This window comes from Aedes albopictus, chromosome 2 (assembly GCF_035046485.1).
Source record: "Aedes albopictus strain Foshan chromosome 2, AalbF5, whole genome shotgun sequence".
In the NCBI taxonomy this organism is placed as follows: domain Eukaryota; kingdom Metazoa; phylum Arthropoda; class Insecta; order Diptera; family Culicidae; genus Aedes; species Aedes albopictus.
In genome coordinates this window covers 326,317,049-326,336,493 of record NC_085137.1, presented here as the reverse complement: position 1 = coordinate 326,336,493, position 19,445 = coordinate 326,317,049, and the positions used below count along the sequence as shown (strand labels likewise).

The window sequence follows — 19,445 nt, the reverse complement described above, 5'->3', positions numbered from 1 at the left end:
CAAAGCGGCATTCGACAGCATCGACCGCACAGAGCTATGGAAAATCATGGACAAAAACGGCTTTCCTGAGAAGCTGACTAGACTGATTAAAGCAACGATGGACGGTGTGCAAAGCTGCGTAAGAATATCGAGTGAACTATCCAAATCATTCGAATCTCGCCGGGGACTGCAACAAGGTGGCGGACTCTCATACCTACTATTCAGCATCGCTCTGGAAGGTGTACCTCGGATCCTTAATAACGGCTGACAACAATGCTAGCTGTGAAATACGAAGGCGAATCAACAGTGGAAGTCTTGCCTTCTATGGGGTCCAGAAGAAGCTGTGGTCAAAAAGATTCACCCCCGCACCAAGTGAACCATGTACAAGACACTGATAAAACCGGTAGCGGTCCTCTACGGACACGAGACATGAACCATGCTCGAGGAGGACTTGCAAAGAGTTTTCAAGCGACACATGTTAAGGACGATCTACGGCGGTGTGCAGGAGAACGGTGTGTAGCAGCGAAAAATAGACCACAGGTCAGCTGCACTCTACGGCGAACTAGAGCATCTAGAAGGTGGCCAATACCGGAAGGATACGATGAGAAGGGCATGTTGCTAGAATGCCGCACAACCTGCACTAATCTGCAAAGTTGGTGTTCGCTATTGATCCGATTATCACAAGATGCGCGGACCAGATTGAGCGTGATCTGGCAGCCACAAAACGATTATTGTTGCGTTATTGTTGATTACGTGTTATGTTTATTGTGATGTTATGCATAAATGACAAAGATGATACCGCTGGAAATATTGTATCCAGCAATTTTGAGTGCAATCTCGCAATTTCGAGTATTTCGAGAGAAATTTCGAGAGGCATTCCTGAGTGATCTTGAGAAAATACGATCTAAAGCAGAAAATACAAGAAATGCAGCTCAAGTCAGTATTCAAATCACGGTCACGTCGTTTTCAAGTGTATGTAATGCAATAAAATACTAAAATACAACGACCTCCTACAAACAAATCTCAAACCTAGGGCCAACCATGGGGCCAACAATTTTCCGGTGAATAAGCGATGAATGTTTTAATTTAGACCTAATTGCAGTTGCACCCATTTGCGACACACGCTCTGTCACAAAACGCACAGCGGGAGGGTGAGTGTACCTAAATGCTTACGAACTTTTGAACGAATCGACAGACGACGGCGACTCGATGGTGAATACCTACAGCAGCGACAGCGTCGATAGCTCGACCGCCCACTTGGTCATAGGCTTCGCCGTCGTCACTCAACTGGACACCATCATCCGATTCTTCGTTTACATCGGGGGCTTACAACTGTGCGTTGACTAATGACCGCAGGAGTTGATTTGGCATGTTTAGATAATTAAAATTTACACAGCTGCTTGACTGTGCGTCCGAGAAGATGTAAGTTAGTTCAAACAAAGTAGCTTACACACACCGCACGGATGACCAGACGCATTGACTACTGGCTGCTGGCTGGTGCCAAGATCTAAATCAACTGGCTGCCATGTTTGAGCCGGTATCTACGCTATTGGCGGCGGCTGATGCAGATTGCATACCATCATCCATCGACGTCTCCGGCGGAGCCCGGGGTTGGTATGAGAAGTCAATTCGAGTCCATGATTTATGGTTTGGGCTTCGAAATGGTGGCAACTTTGGCACGAATGATGTTACCGATTTCGGAATGATATGGCATATCTGAGGCGACTTATTCGTTCTGGAATGCTGGAGAATGATGAAAAGGTAGAATGATTGCTGCGGATCGAGGCGGACTGCACGATTGGCAAAGATCATTAGCTGGCGAATAATGATTGAAGTTAATACAAAGTTTGACGGGAAAGAGTCCGGTGCACAAAACTTGCGAAATGAGTCATGATTTCGCGAAAAATGTGTTTTGTGTTATGGAAATACTCCCTGAAAAAAATATATGGTTTCATGACTGATTTTGTAGTACATAATGCAATTGATCATTGATCAGCGGGGTAGCATTAATCGGCTTGAACCAGCTCTTAAAAAGTTCAAACAAATATTTTTCATTCAATCAAGTTTCTGCTCCGTAATAGGGGGTATCATTGATCAGCGGGGTAACATTGACCGGCTTGATCGACCTCATGAAATGTCAACATTAACATTTTTAAAAGAATCAGTTTATGCTCACGAATGGTATTTCGTGATCTGCTGTTATTCAGCTATTAGATGACATGGAATTCATGAAAATATTTCATGTTCATTGAAAAAAAAATCGATTTTCCCCAACTGTGTTTCGTAACGCGATGGAGATACATTGTTAAACATTTATGCTTGGTATGAATATAAGATACAATATAAGGTTAGAAATTGTTGTAAAACTTTAATATGATATCCTAGAATTGGAATTAAAAAACGAAACCTTTAAGGTGAATATATAACGAAGCCACAGTTCAAATTTTCAAAAGCACAAATCTGAAGAACCGAGGGTTGGTTTGAGCTGAAAAGTTGATCGATTGGTCATCACCAGCGGGTAATCAATCGATCAACTTTTCAGCGCAATCCGTCGTTTGGTTCCTCAGATTTGTGCTCTTGAAAAATTGAGGTGTGGCTTCGTTATATATTCACCTTAAGAAAGTGCTCTTTTTCAGTAAAATATACGATTTGTTCAATGTAGGCTATCAATTCCTTAAGCAACTGTCTACCTTTAGGCGTTATTCGTGGTTTAGCGGATTTAAATCTTAAAATAACTCAATAAATACAGTGACCCCACAATTTATGAATCGGCAAAAATGACCACAGTTTATGGATCACTCCATTTGATCAACATGGTGATTCATAAATAGTGTATAAAAATTAAGGCTATTCATCGGTTTGGGGTCACTGTACATAATATGTAAGAATTTGGACAACATATTCGAAATCAGAAACCCCAAATTTAGTAAGTAAAGGGTATTTTCAACACAAACGAACATTGATCACTGATATGATCAATGTTACCCCTAACCAACAAAATCAAAAATTATATTAAAAAGCTTATTTTAACATGATTCAAAGTTTCACAATACTTTTTCGAGTAGCCTCACACATACTCAGAGGACCAGTAAGGGTTGCCACTATTTCTGAGAACTTATCTGGCAAGTCAGTAAAAAAAAAATCTGGCGCTAACTTTGAAAATCTTTACGATAATTTTTTCTCTCATTTCATAATTTGAACAATTAATATTTGTTTAACTAGATTGGAATACAGTCATAGCACAATCATGGGTCACCCACAATTATGGGTCTATTCCATTTAAATAACATGGTGAACTGACTGGCTAATAACTGTGACAGAGTCACCCATAATTGTACATACAGTCATGATAAAAATAAATATATTGATATTATTAATAATGAACAGTGCTAACATACATTAACATGACTATTTCGGCATTGTATGTCAAAACTAAAATAACATTGTTGGTTCTCCTCTTCACCTGCTCAGTCATTTATAGCAAGAAATTCAAGTCCGATCGAGAATTATCCACGATTATAGCTACAATTTCCTCCAAGAGCAATACTTAGTATTCAAATCATATCAAAACTGTGTTTAGTACTTCCTACTTTGTAAGATGTTTACAAAATTTTCACTGCTTTCCATAAGAGTACCGTGATTTCGGGTGAAATTGATCAGTGGGGTGAAATTGATCGACGAGAGGGCTATTTTTATTTGTTAAAAATAACGCTTTAAACTTAAAACAATTTGTAAAAAGTGTTCATCATCTGAATGATGAGTTTACATATTTTACAGCCAATTAGTCACATATTTCTGTATAAAATTCGATATTTTCCGAAACTGCCTGTCAGGCGAAATTCAAAGACACTTTTAAACTTTTGTTACCGTAGCTGTATCGCTAATGTAATGAATATTCGAATGAATGTTTCTAGCTGCCAAGTATTCGCTAAACCCGATTTCGTTATCAAAAGTTCTATAAATATTGAAATTAATGCATAAAATTGTACTTTTCGCGAAGTCATAACATAATTAGTATGGAAATTGCATACTTTCAGGCTTTTTCTTAGGTTTTATTAAATTTTACACTTAAATAATTAAAAATTTAGTAGACTTGTAAAAATTTGGCAAAGCTTTTCGCATTCCGGGGTGGTTAATTCAGGAGGAAAAAATATTTTCAGCACTTACAAAAACATATTACTGGCTGATCAATTTCACCCCGAAATTAAAATTTTTGATTTTTAATTTCAAATGATATATTTTGTAATATGCTGATTTGCAGTAGAATTTTTAACCTTGTTGACTGACGAAAACCATGGTCGTACTTGTTTTGAAACATTAAGTTCAGCCATATCGATAAGTATTCAAAAAATATTCGTCAAAAACTACGAAAAGTGATCAATTTCACCCGAAATCACGGTATCGGAAAACCAACTTTGAATGTGTAAGAAAGTTAACGACACAGGATACTCGGTGAACTTCAGCGCATTTGCTGGAGTTTTCGGTACACTGATTGTGTTAACAGACGCAGAATGTTGTGTTGTCTAAAATTTTCAAATCGGTAAGATAAATTGACAAAACACTAAGGAGGAATAAATAATAATCTAGCAAAATTGATAGTTTCTCTTTTTGTCTTTTTGCTTCCTAAAAATCTGGCAGTGCCAGAGAAATCTGGCATAATAGCAACCCTGGACTTGGTTTGAGGAAGATATGCCAGAACCTCAATCTAAGCCAAAAGCCGATGACCCCGCTACGGAAGACATGAACGAGAGCATTAAGAGTCCGTTTTTGGGCTTTTTTTTAGTTAAGGCTCTCAGTCGGAGACCAAGTTGCGATGTGATGTTGGCTAGCCAGCAACCTAATACCATGTTGTTATCTAACAACGTGCGGGAATGGTGAAATTGTACCAACACACGGTGTCAAAATTTTGATTATTTTCGAACTTTCATGTACCTCGGATTTTTCTTCATAGAATGTTAGAATTTCGACTATAATGTATAAGTGCAAAATTTGAAAATATTCTATCGGGGAAAATTTGAGTTAGCTGAGTTTTTGGCTATTTTCCATGCTAAGGATCAATAATTACTATTTTAGCCCAAAAAACGTCTCATACAAAATGTATGGAAAAATTTTCGTCGATAAAATATTTCCTAGTTGTCCGATTATGAATATATAGCCCAAAAACTAATCATTTTCGACGAAAAATCCGAGGTACCGTCAGTGGGGGTGTCATTGGGCCAAAACTGCATAGTTCATCCCTTTGTATGCCGTTACAACAATACTTTAGCTCTAAATCAATGTTGAATTCGGTAGACACGTTCATTTATATATTGTTTAGGATTGTTTAAAGTATAAATGCTACAACTTTAATTTTGACAATAATATAGAGTAATTAAAATTGGCCCAATTTCACCCCTTCGAGGGGGTGACATTGGGCCAAACACTAAAATTCAAACAAAACAGTTCAATGTGAGAAAATATCGCTTGCAAATCAAAACTAGTGAATATATAGCTGCTTGCGCACAACCTATCAGTGCCTAGTCATCACATCACAGAGAAACAAACGTGAAAGTTTGACCACATTCATTGTAAACGATCGTTGATCAATTACAATACATCCGCTATCCCCTGGATATAACTCCAATTAGCATTCTCAAAAGACAAAAGAAATATTTCCTCATCATCTACCTATAAACTGATATGCGTGCATTTTTAATTTAGCATGAATCTTACATTTATTTCTAAAACAAACGCCGTTTTATGCATAAAATAATGTGAATACTCGCAGTTGTTTTAATTCACATTTGTAGGGTTCTCGTACTGACTGCATTGCTTTTATATGGCCCAAAGTCACCCCCAAAATGAGTTATTTGCCATACAGATCGAATTAATAAGTTTTTCATGCAAAATAGCATACAAAACCAAGAAAACTTATATTACTGCTCAAAACAACTACCCAATATATCTAGAGAACAGCAGTTCATTACATGTCCGATGTTCAGCTGTTTTCTACTGGGCATTTTAAAAGAACGATTTTGTACAGTACGCTCCACCATGATATTCACATAACGTTTTCTTAATGGAAAATTAACAAAATATGACATTTTCCTACAGCGGATGATCAACGCAAGTTATATTTGCCATATGGTATCAGCTTTTTGATAATCACTTTAATAAATGTTAGTATTTTGAGCGAAACATCTTTCTTGATTTTTGGCCCAAAGTTACCCCCCAGGCCCAATGTCACCCCGACTGGCGGTAGCTTGTTCCATGCCGTGGAAGGGTTGATAGTACATACCGAATAATTCCACCAAATATGGACTCAAATTGTTCAATTCTTGCTACAATCCGATACGTACTTTATTCACAAATTTACATGGGATAACGATCGGACGGTAGAAGAGAAGTAAACCAAGGACAACGTGTATCTGCGAGCTTGTTGCTGAGTTGGACCGGTCGTATGATGGACGAATTGGCTCCAGGGACAGTTGGTTTACTTCATTACAAGTAGCCAGAAGTCTGCTGAAGAACAATATCGGAATTAGAGGGTCTTGCCCGGGATTTCCCGGGACAAAAATCCCGGGATATCCCGGGATCTGAAAAATCCCGAATCCCGGGATATTTTTCCGAAAATTCCGGGATTTCCCGAAAACAAGAAAATGGCAATAATGTGTTCAACTAAAACATATCCTATTACTTTAAATCTTCTCTATCAATGTAGCCTTTTTTCATCCAGTTCTGCCTGCCAGAGTATAGTTTATTTTTTTCTACTGACATGAAGCTTTTGATGAAAATCCTAGTAATTATTCCAAAGATTTTTTATTCATTCATTTTTCATTTATGTGGCGTTATTTTACAATGAAAAAAAAAAAAAATCAACAGGCAGAATATCGGAATGTGGAAACAAAGGAATTACTTTCTATTACTTAATTGTTCTGATAACATTGCTGGAATTGATGGCCATGTTCAACATTTTATGTGGCAGATTTGTTCTACATTTATTTTACAAAGCATGTGAAATACAGGGGATACTCAAAATAACTGGGACAAGTAAAATTATCAGTTTTCGAAAAGGGCATCAAATATTTTCAAATTTTTACTGTAAGTTCATCAACTAGTTGTGTATCAGTGGACCAAATTTGGAAAAGATCGGGCTATTCTACACGAAGTTAGAAAGATTCGAGAAAAGGGTATAATTACCCGATTGTCAACTTTGAGCTGTTACATCTCCGGATTCAACAAACCGAATGCAATTAAATTTTGATCATTTATGATTTATACTTTTATGAAGCTTTTTCTTATAATGGAATAATTTTGTATTGTTATACAATATTCATCTGCCCTGAGCAATTGCTTGACGTATTACCGATTAAACTATGGGGATTTTTTTTTATCTGTATTAACGAGATTTTTAGCTCTAGGCCAGTTCATCTCGGGACCCACGCTTTTACTTCCCTTCCGAAGGAAGAACTCACATTTTGTAAGTTTGTCGGGAGTGGGATTCGATCCCAGGTCCTCGGCTTGATAGTCAAGTATTCTAACCATCACACCAGGTCCGCTCCTCAAACTATGGGGATTTATTTACAGGAAAAAAAAACAGCATACCGTTTACAGATTTTCGGCAGAAATAACAAAAAAAAGCAGAGCAATGTGTATAATATTGTTGAGGTAAAAGCACAACCTAGCAGAGAGACATGAACATTTTCGGGCTGAACTTTTTCAGCACCCCAGAGAATCGTGCAATATCCAAGTGCAATGAAATAAATAAAGCAAATCGTGCAATAAAATCGAATAATATAATGTAATACCATAAAATTAGAATAATAAAAATATCAGAACTATTACATAAACCACAAAGAAACATCTGAAGAAATTACTAAAGGTTGTAATCTTACCAAATATATCGAAAAAATGATCAATGGAGTTTCGGGATAGAAAAGTTGAAATGGAAATCATGAACAAATTATTGGAAGTATTTAATAAGTCTATTTAAGGGATTTTTTGAAGATAAGGTACCCCGGGGCAAGTGAGAATCCGGGGCAAGTGAGACCTACAGCCACATTTTTTTTTATTTGTTAGTTTTAAGGCAAACATTCTTCATAGAAAACATAGGTATCACACCAACGGATACTTTTAATTCAAAAATTGTTATTGTTCTCACCATAAAGAGACCATATATGTTATTGTTGTTCATATGTAATTTTCAATTCACTAAGTGAGATTAACGTACTGTACTACATTCGTCGTTCAAAAATAGAATAACAAATAAAGTAAAACTTTTTCGGTTTCAGGATAATATTTGGAGTGTTTACAAGTTATTTTGAACGAAAAAGCTGTAATTTATTTTCATTTATTACCTTTTGTTAACTGCTCTCACTTGCCCCAGTGCATTTCAGCATCTGGGGTAAGTGAGACCTATGAGAGTAAACAAACACAATTTCATAGTTTGATCTCGCTTTCTTCAGCCTAAGTCGAAATTTACACAAAAGTGAAGCGAAAATCGGCGCCTTAAGTAATCAATCGTTGAATTATAATTGATTACTTCTATACTGATGATGAAACTATTGTTTAAAATGATAAAGGTTTTGGTAGAACATATTTTTTCGAAATCATCTTTTTTTTCATGTTTTCTTTCAAGTAATTTCTATATTTTTTTTTTCATTTTTCGTTGCATAATAAGGTTCTGAATGTTAGAGAGCCGGCCATAAAGTATGAAAAATTTAGAAAACGACTTATTCGAAGTTCACGATTTAAAAATCTTTGTTTATTAATCGTAAAATTATGTAAGGGAAAACATAACATCTGTAAATCTTGAAAAATCTTTTGGCGAGACTCATCAACTACGTTATATGAAAAGTAAGTTTGGAAATCTTTCGGAATTTAACTTTAGGGCGCTTTTTGTATAAATAAAATCAATTTGTTTTGCACCAGCTGCTAGAGTTGAATCATTTGTTTTCTCAGTGATTCGTTATTATGTGTGTTACGTAATTTATGCACGATACCACAAATTTTTCCCAACATAAATCGCTAAACATAGTTATTCGCATAAGATATGTATAATTTATGCTACCTTACATATATGCAGCAACTGTATTAAGCCATTTGTACAAAAAATCCGAAAACGTCCCACTTGCCCCGTGATACGCTGTAAATGAAGATCTGCTCCACTTTCCATTATATGCATAATATAAAGAATTTAAAAATTTTGAAACAGTTTTAATGCCCGTTAATAAGAAGAAATATACCAACAATGTCTGTTAGAACCATTGGAATTATAAAATTATTTATGTTTAGAATTTTTTGGCTTGACAAAACCAAACTAGCATTTTTTTAGGTCCCACTTGCCCCGGGGTACCTTATTCATTTCAGTTTTATTAAAAATTTGTTGAGAGGGTCTGCCCTGAATTAATCTGATTTTGTTTTACAAAAGTTTCTTTTATTTATTTCCAAGTTTATTTCACTAAACAATCTAATCAATCTAATCAAATCGAATTCCAAACTTTTACCATAAGTTTATTTACAAATATAGTTCAATTACTTCTCACATTTTCAAAGAAAAAAACAAATGCTGACAAAATATGATACGAAATTGTCATTTAAAATTTTCAAATCACCTTTTTAATCTTTTTTCATCCAAACTCCTTAGAAAAATTCTCAAATGTGTTCCCAAAAATAACATAAAAGACACCCCAAGGATTTATTTAATAATTGCTGCAGTAATTCTATTAAATCTGTATTAATTTAGGAATGTAAATATTATTAGAAATAAGTTGGAAGATCCAATGAAAGCTTTTCTTGGAATTCCACTCATAACTTTTCCATGTCTCAGGATAAATTATAAAGGATTTCTTCAGAAATATCACCAAGTTATGTCAAAAACTTCGATCGGATAAATATGGCAGAACAGCCCAAGTTAACCTATTCCGGAAGAAGATGAGCACTTTATTTTAAAGTTTTTAAATATCTTTGAATGTCTCTAATTGTACTTAACCTATCAAATGTCTATGAATAATGCATTTTATTTCGAATATAATAATTATTAGTTCATCGGATTTGATTAAAAATGTTAAAGAAATCGTTCTATTAGTTTTTTCATCGTTTTTTGGAAAATTTTGTTTTATCCCGGGATCCCGGGAAACCCCGGGATTTGGAAAATAAAAATCCCGAATCCCGGGATCTTTTTCAGTCCGGGAAACAAGACCCTCTAATCGGAATGGTCGGCACTGTACGAAAAAAAAAAACAAGACGTTTATTCCCCCTGAATTGCTTGTTGGTATCTTATATACCAAAAAACAAGGAAAATGTGATACTTCTCAGCACAATTCACCACCCTTAATATGTTGACCCCACGAACAAGAAAAAAAAAACAGAACAATAATTTATTTGGTTCTACAATGAGAACAAGGGGGCAGTTGATACCGTAGATCATTGGAAAACAATAGTGGTATACAAGGCTATCGACTTGTTGTTGAACAATGCCTTTGTACTGGACAACCAGATTTTCAAAGGCTTTTTGCAAAACATGTCACTTTTGACTCGATGCATGACATTATGGAAGGCATTACCGGAGTGGTCATCAAAGAAATTCTTAACAACTCGCTTAACCAAATCAAGTCGGTTTCAAAGTTACAACTGAGCAACAGAATTACCTCGTTCAATTACGGCGAGATAGAATCTAAGCAGGCATGGAATCCTCCTCAGAACAAAACGGGAGAACAAAAAATCTGCACCGCGCTCCCGCATCCAAAGCTAGAGCGTTTTCTCTCGTTTTATTCCACCTTCCTACTTGTAGCTTGTGACTCCGAAAAACGTGCGGATTGGTTGCACAAAAAAGTGCGTTTCCTCGAAATTGAGGCACTTTGTGCACGCCGGGAGTAAACAAAAATATGTTTATGATAATAAATCATTTATTAACAAGTTCACAGCTATTATTGTTTGCAATTATGTCATACCACCCGATCGGCGAGCTCATACTGTGAACAACGCCATAGAAATTGTCGAACAACTTACCGCGTTTCTCTAAAATGAGGCACAAAAAAGTTACACTTTGTGTTGATTCTAGTGGCTCGACGTTTCTCATTGTCTCGCTCCCGTTTTCTCTATGTGCGTCGCTCTCGCGCAAACGACCTCGATAGGAACGCACTAAGATAAAGAGAGCAAAAAGGTGTATTTGAGGCACATTGTGGGAGCAAATGACAAGCCTGAATCTAAGGGTTGCCCGATTGGGAATTTTAATGACAAAGGACTAAAATCGAATTTAATTGAACAATCAACCTTCCCATGGCTGCTATTGAGAGCATTCCCTTTCATAATTGCTGATGTTTTGATGAGACTTTCCAAGAACTTATTGCTAATCTACTCACGGTGGCTGGGACAAAGAACATTATCGACAAAAAATCAGTATAGCTAAGTCACCCACCAAATGAATGCTAAGGGTCTCCTCTTACATTTGGTGCTAAGTTGGAAATGTTCTATTGGGGGGTCTAGAACATTTTTTTTGTGATTTCTAGAACAAATTTCCAAGACATATACTCTATTCTTCAATCACTTAACTTAATCTACAGCACTTTTGTTCACGATTTCAATTGGCACTTACACTTTGTTCAGCGCCTAAATGTATTCTACTCTAATTCTACTATATCGAACTGGTTGCCTTTGCGCAGCTGTCACTTCTCTACCCTGTCCATGGTAGAATGATAAGTGCGAGGATGTTGATGATGTCTTGTTCCTTTTCTAGTCCGATTGGGGGTTGCCATTAGCCGATATTCAGGTTTCCGTGTCCGTTGGAGCATATGCTCTGAAGAGGGTCAGGTGCCAGCCGTTCTCGGGGGGAAGAGCAATTGACGAAAAATTGCAAGTGTCGGGGCTGGGATCGAACCCATGACCATCCACTTATGAAGTGAACGTGTAGCCACTACGCTACGGGCCCCGGCAGACATTTTTCGGGTTGTTTTTTTTTCCAAAATGTGTATGGGAAAATAACCCCAGATAGAACATTTTGCTCTTAGTACGAAATGAAAGAATATCCCAAGTAACAATCTTAATTCTATTTGGTTTTATTTGTTTTTATGATAGTTTTATCGGAACATTGCATATTCTAGTTGATCTTATCGGAGTCTCAGCTGAGCACAATTATTCTTCGTGAATATGTGGTTTTAAAAACACCTCCAAGAATACTTGAGGTTCAGTTCATAAAACCATAAACGCAACAAGAACTGTTGAACTTATTTTCAGTTTTATAAGGTTCTTGTAGTTATCTTCTATCATTCGTTCTTGATCAAGAGTAACTGTTCTCGCATAAGAACAGTTTGGTACATGAAAAATACAAGAAAAAACTCAAGCATCAGATTTTGATTCTCATCGTTCATTATTGCTGCCAATCAAGATCACCTAACCGGAAACCCAATCGCAACGCGGTGCAGTGCCAAGTTCCTCCGGTTGCAGCATTCGAAATGAGGTGGGTATGGTCATCTAGGACGTCGGGGTTCCAATCATCGATCTTCAAAATCAACAACTACTTACCTGTTGGAAGTGCTGACCGGAGGAATGAGGCACTGCACCGCATCAAGGCCGGTTATCGAAAAAGGTCTGCCTGGTTGGCAACGGTACCGGGCTGATAAATAAATTCATCGGACGAGATTCACAAAATCCACCGCGGTGCGATAATTTATTGTTTGTTTACAATTTGGCGTACATGTTTTATGACGTTCTTGGCGGAGTTTGCATAAAACTATATCAAAAACGTTATAAACCTGAGTACTCTTGAGTAATACTTCTTACCCTTGCATAAGATGAAATAAATTTAAGGCGTTCTGGATGGAGGCCAACCAGGCTGCATTGAGAACGTTATAAATCCTAGTATTCTTGAGTTATGCTTTTAGCACTGGCATGAGTTGAAAGAAATTTAAGACGATCTTATGGTGATGTTGATTAAAACCATCGATGATGCACCGACCACCGGCCTAGATTTCAATGGAAGCCATGTTGAGAAAACTCATGAGCAATGTTCGCATTAACAGGAATAATATTTTTAAATATTTTATTAGTGCGTTATAATGGAAGCGCGTTGCAATTTTTGGAAGTATCTTGCAACATATATACGATGAATTTCGCTTGGCATTTGGCATCCTTGTTACACCACGGAAATATTTCCAATTTGTGTAATAAATTAATCCCGATTACAATAATGTGTCATTTTCATTGTGTTTTTAATTTCAATTTAATTCACCAAACTTTTCTGTCGACATAAAAGCTGCATCAACAACAACACTGACAAATTTATTATCGTTTTATCGTGCACTTGAAGAATTCTACAATCAGAGAGCAATTCGCCTTGAGGACAACTTGGGAAGAACAACAAGTTTTAAGAGAAATTTAAAAACAACTCTCCAAGAGCATCTTAGGATGGGCCTCTTTGATCTTATGGCGGGTTTATGGTTGAGTTGATGTCGTGTTGCAGAGCAGTTTGGTTTATGCATGGTTTTAAAGAACAGGTGTTGAAGAATACTTCAAAAGCATTATAAAATTAATTTTGTTACTTGGGATAGACTCTTTTAGCTTTCATTTGGTGGGTGACTTGGTGATACTGTTTTTTTTTCGAATAATATTCTATTCTTCTACCATAGATACCGTTTACTAATCATTACACATCTTTTGTTTCCAACTGTAGTAATTAGTGACGACATTGAACACTTGGAAATAACGAACAGAAGTTTACATAAAAATTTCGAGAAATAATTCCCTCACAACCATCCGATTAACAAGGTCCCGTCCATCATATTTCGAATTACCCCGAAGTTATACGCAAAAGGGGACCAATAAATAAAATCAGTGGGCGAAATTCAAAAACTTTAAGGTGCAGTATAAGACATGTTATAATTTCCAGAACATAACCTTTAGTTTTATGAATAGTTATTTATGTAACGAGTTGCAAAAAGTTGTTTTTTCAGCACGAGTCGTACATTTATCCAACGAGGCTTGCCAAGTTGGATAAATACGAAGAGTGCTGAAAAAATCGAGTTTTGCAACGAATTCCATACAAAATTTTATGCAATGATTTTTTCATAATGCAACCCATTTGAGTTGCATAATGTTCATAATGCAACTCAAATGAGTTGCATTATGAACATTATACAACTATTTTTCATTATACAACTCATTTCAGTTGCATAATGAACCGGTTCGGAAAAATTCGCTATTATGATACCAAAATGAGTTATATAAAATATTAATTTTGATACTGAATTGCATAAAATGTTTAATTTTATATAATAATAAAAAAGACACAGACACCGTCTTCAGCCAGAGGCTGTACAGACTGAACGAAATTTAACACTAGACAACGGACACACAAAGCATGCACCAGTGGATACGGAGAAGAAACATTTCTCACGAAAAGTTTCATCGTCCGGAGCGGGAAACGAACCCTCACCTCATGGCATGGTGCGCTTATGAGCTTGGTGACTTTAACCGCACGGCCACAAGGCTCCACAAATAAATTATTTTTCACGAGAAATGGGCAGATCATCAATATTAACTTCTTGTCCTAATCAGCCTAGATAGCTGCAGCATCTGTAGTGTCGATAGCGGTTGATTTAGCTGGCTAAGAATAGCACCACTGCCTGTTCCAGTGGTAAGAGTCTACTAGTCTGGTGACTCCTAATTCATTGTGTTATGCGGCTATAGACGAATGCACCGATGAACTGAATTCATCGCGGTCCGAGAATTTTGACTCTAGAGCGGGGCCATTCCCAATCAGAATTATTCAATTCTGATTGGAAAGCATTCACTTCTGATTGGAAGCGGCCCCGCTCTAGTGTCAAAATTCTCGGACCGCGATGAATTCAGTTCATCGGTGCACTCGTCTCTATGCTAACCGAGCCTAGGAATGAATGACTAGAGAAGGGGGGATTTAATTAACCGTTAACGGAGCGAGCGGCGTACCCAGGGTGCCCTTTGCAGTATTTTGCTTTTACTGTGCTAATCAGAGCAATGGTGCAGTGGACCTTGTGTTTCTCCGAGACAATCAGCTGCCCTTCTTTAGTATCAAGCTTGTGGCTGAATAAGGACGGGATTATGAATAATTCGTTGATATGTTTCATTTTTTCTCTATATGGTTTGGTTGCACATTATGCGATTTACTCAGTGCATTCTGCGCCATCTAGAACACCTTCATTGCCACCGGCGAGAATAATTTGGATGAGCTACGCACCAATAGACAGCAGTGGATCACTGATGATACCTGGAAGAAGATAGGGAGTAAATGAACACCAAAGCCGCGATAGAGCGAGCGAAAACATAAGGAGCCAAAGCTATACGGCTCTCGAGAAGAAAGTGAATTGCTCGTGTGTTGGCGAACCTTCTAGCCGACGAAGGCAAGAAAGACGCAAATACCGGAGACATTCGTCTCGTCTACGATGTCTCACGTCGACTAAGTGCGACTAAGGTGAATGCAACGATGCCCGTGAAAGACACATCTGAACAGCTAATGACCGACCCGACTGACCAGCTAAAACGCTGATTCGAGCACTTTGCAAACCTTTTTCAAGTGTTGGCCACGCCATCAACACCTCAGCGTGATTCGCCAAGGGTTCGACGCATTACCCGTATCAACACCAAAGCCATCCGCAGCATGAAATCAAACAGTGCCCCGGAGTTCGATCGCATATCAGCCGAGATGCTCAAAGCTGACCCCGTAGTGTCTACACAACTGCTGCATCAATTATTCTGTAACATATGGGAAACCACAATATTTTCAATCGACTCGATGCAAGGCGTCTTAGTAAAGGTGCTCAAAAGGGTGGCTGTGTAAGATAATTGGCGGGGTTTCATGATGCTGTGCATCTTTCTCAAAGTCCTCTGCAAAGTGATCCTTAACCGAATACAGCTGAAGATTGACGGCAGCAAACAAGATTCCGTGCCAGACGTTCCTGTGTGGACTATATTGTCACGCTCCGTATAATCTTGGAGCAAATCAATGCATTCCAAGAATCTCTATACCTGGTGTTCCTTGATTATGAAAAAGCTTTCGACTGTCTCAATCCCGAAAACATGTGGGAAGCCAAATCAATGCATTCCAAGAATCTCTCACTTGTCTCACTTGTGCTTGTCACTAAGAAAATCATCGGCCTCATTGAAGCACAGTACAGGGCATTTTCATGCTAAGTACTTCACAACGGTGCCGAAGTGAGGCAAGGATGTATCCCATCGCCACTACTGCTCCTAATCGTAATCGATGAGATCCCGGTAGAGGTAGATGCGATTGATCGTGAACCAAATCGTGGATTGCTGTGGCTTCTCATTACCATGAAGCACCTAAATGACTTCGAACTGGCTGATGACGAGCTCAAAGAGGCTCTGATACGCAGAGTAAACTCGATGATCTTGCCAATCGCTCGTCGGCGGCCGGTCTTACCATCAACGTCAACAAGACCAAATCGTTGGAAACACGGTCAATCCTTACAGCTTCACAATAGCTGGACAATCAGTAGAGAATGTTGAAAGCTTTCAATACCTTGGAAGCCACATGGCTGCACCAAGATCGACATTTGTGCACGGTTCAAGAAGACGAGGGCTGCTTTTGCGAGTTTAAGAAATGTATGGAAAACCAACCAGATTAGCCGACGCACCAAAATCCGAATTTTCAACTCGAACGTGATATCTGTGCTGTTGTACGGCAGTCAAACCTGGTGTGTATCAGCGGAGAACATTTAACGGCCGGAGGTCTTCATTAATACTTGCGGTAGATAATTCGTGCATGGTGGCCTCAAGATTAGATCTCCAACATGGAGCTCCATCGTCGATGTCATCAAAAGCCGAAAGCGACAGAAATTCTGGAGCGAAGGGGAGGTGGGTCGGCCACACTCTACGCAGGAGCGGGAACGAAATCTGTAAGCAAGCGTTAGATTGGAAAACACGGGACATCGTGGCAGAGGTAGAACCAGAGGGTCATGGCGGCACAGTCTCAACAAAGATATTAAAGAAGTCGACAGACGTTTGACCTGGCCATAGGACAAAGCGATGGCGAGCAATCGTCCAGGATGGAGATCTTTTAATTCGGCCCTCCACCACCATATGGGTACTCAGCACTGAAAGTAAGTGGTATGCTGATGATGATAGGTAAAATTTGCGATTGGCTCAGGCACTTTTCGTAATTGGAAATTCTTTAACTTCCTTGGGTATAGAGTGTCTTCGTGGCACACGATATACACACACATGCAAAATGGTCATTAGTAGAGGAAGCCATAATTTAATAACTGATGAAATGCTCATAGAACACTAAGCTGAGAAGCAGGTTTGTGCCAGTTGGGGCATTACGCCAAAGAGAAAAAGAAAGAATCAACTGGATATTAATTAGCCTCGGGCTGAAAATCTCCCTATTGAAGCAAATAATAATAAAGAACCAACATCACCTGACCGAGTCAATACTAATCGGCCAATTGTTATGCACACCTTGGTGCTCAATTTCTTCCATCGAAAACGGCTGATCGAGTATGACATGCACATTTTCAACGTTCCCGCCGCCACAATAAAACAACAAAAGAGCATCATCAAACAATCCACAAATCACATCCGGATGCAATTGGGATTTTGAGCACAAAATTTGCGTACGAAATTGAAGCCTTCCGATTCGATCGATAAAGTACCTTGCCTACACTTCTGACAGAAGACAATCGAAGCCCAGCGCTGCCGCAAACTAGGCTACCGTGACAGTCACACATGTATCTACAATGTTTGCTCTCGTTCTGAATGTTCGGCATCATTGGTTTCCCCGTTGCTACTGCTGTTGCTGCTGCTGTGCGGTGGCAAGAAGCGGCTTTGAAGTTCAGTGGTAGCGTCGTAAACAAGGAAGCCCCAAGCCGGTAAATTAATCGTATCAATTATTGGCTATAAAATGTTTGCGCAACCATCGGAAGGGTATCAGTATTGTTTCGGTTTAGTTTCTTCGAGCAGTGCATGGAGTGAGTGGTTGTAACTGATAAGTTGTTTAAGGAGAAGTGAATTTAAAGTTGTGAAATTACAATTACATGATTTTATAGAATCTCAAAATGAAGAAGGTGACAACCGAATTTAATGGGAAAATTGCTTGCAGTATAATTGATTTCATTGTTTTTTTTTCAACAGTTGCTAGTTTTGGTTGGAATTTCTATTTTACTAAGTGCAGGGAATGCCCAACAAAATAGAAATGGCACACTTTCGGATGTAATAACAGCACAAGCAGATAGTGAAGCTAACAGTGAAGCTCCCGATAACCCAACAACATTCCCTGCTAATGAAAATGCCCAACTGGCAGATAACCTTCGTCAAGAAATCGAAAGGCGACGCCAGGAACGACAACAAAGAATAGAAGAGCGTCGTGCAACCATTCTGCAAAACCTAGAAAATATGAGTGATCGGAAACGGGAGTACGAGCTACGTCGTCAAGAACGGCTACGTCCCAATCAGGAACTGATAGACGATCGCCGACAAGAAATGGAAGCCCGCCGTGCCGGCCGCATTCCGGCAAGAGAACAGAATCGCGTGCTGCGTCTGCGACAGGAGCGCCTGGGGGAAAACGCTCCGAATGACGAAGAAAATGAAGTGAATGGACCAAAACAACTGATTCCAGCTTTCACTGATCTGATCCGTCGTATAGTGCTTATTCAGGAACCCAGTGGAAATGTGAAACTGCTTGACCTAGACACCGACGAAGGCCGGGACCTAATTTGGCGGGTAACGGAGCGTGTTGAATCAGAAGAAGAGAAGGCAGAAGCCCTACGGAAACTGAAGGTCAAGCTGGGACAACTTTGAACAAAGGGAAACAAGTCAGAATAAGTAGATTAAAGTGTAAAATAGAGGCTGATGTAAGATATGTGAATAAATTGTATCATCCCACAAGTGGATCGCAAAAATAACATTTTGCTTAAACCGTGTGTCATTTGAGGAGTTTTCCATGATGACAAATGCAAATGGGGAAATCAAGCATTTCTTCCGAAAGGGATTTTGTTTTAACAGAGAACTACCTCTGATGATTTAGCCAAGAACGGTGACTTTTGATGACTGATTTATATGACAAAGCTCTCGAAAATGGGTACTGCTGAACTGGAAGATGCAATAAGCTTTAAATGTTTCCGGTAACTATTAGACATGTGTAGACCCAAATATTCAGGGCCCGTACAGTCGATGTGGTACGGATTCGATTACCGGTCGGTTCAAGAACATTTTGTAATGGACATGGCAAAGGAAGCTCTTGGTTTAAACCTGTGGAAGTGTTCATAGAATCAGGAGCAGGCGTAGTTCCAGTTGCGAAAAGCAAAGCAGAACAAAATATTCTCTTGCCGGTTTTCAAAATCTGACAGCACTGTTAAAGCACTGTGATTTTTTTCAAATGTCCATTCCTAATCAAGCATTAAAGCCGGTGGCATTTATACCTTTGTTATCAAATTGACTTTATTTCTTCTCTCTCTTGAAGAAATCAATTTCCTCTTAGTTGTTTAACCACTTCAATA

The 19,445-nt window shown here is 38.5% G+C and overlaps 1 protein-coding gene across 1 annotated transcript; it reads left to right on the top strand.

Moving 5' to 3' along the window:
* Positions 1–18,005: 18,005 nt before the first annotated feature.
* LOC109404319 (trichohyalin) lies at positions 18,006–18,848 on the top strand. The gene is made up of 2 exons (XM_019677152.3): positions 18,006–18,014; positions 18,082–18,848. Exons 1-2 carry the CDS (start codon positions 18,006–18,008, stop codon positions 18,745–18,747), a joined length of 675 nt encoding a protein of 224 aa, XP_019532697.3. The 3' UTR covers positions 18,748–18,848.
* Positions 18,849–19,445: the final 597 nt, after the last annotated feature.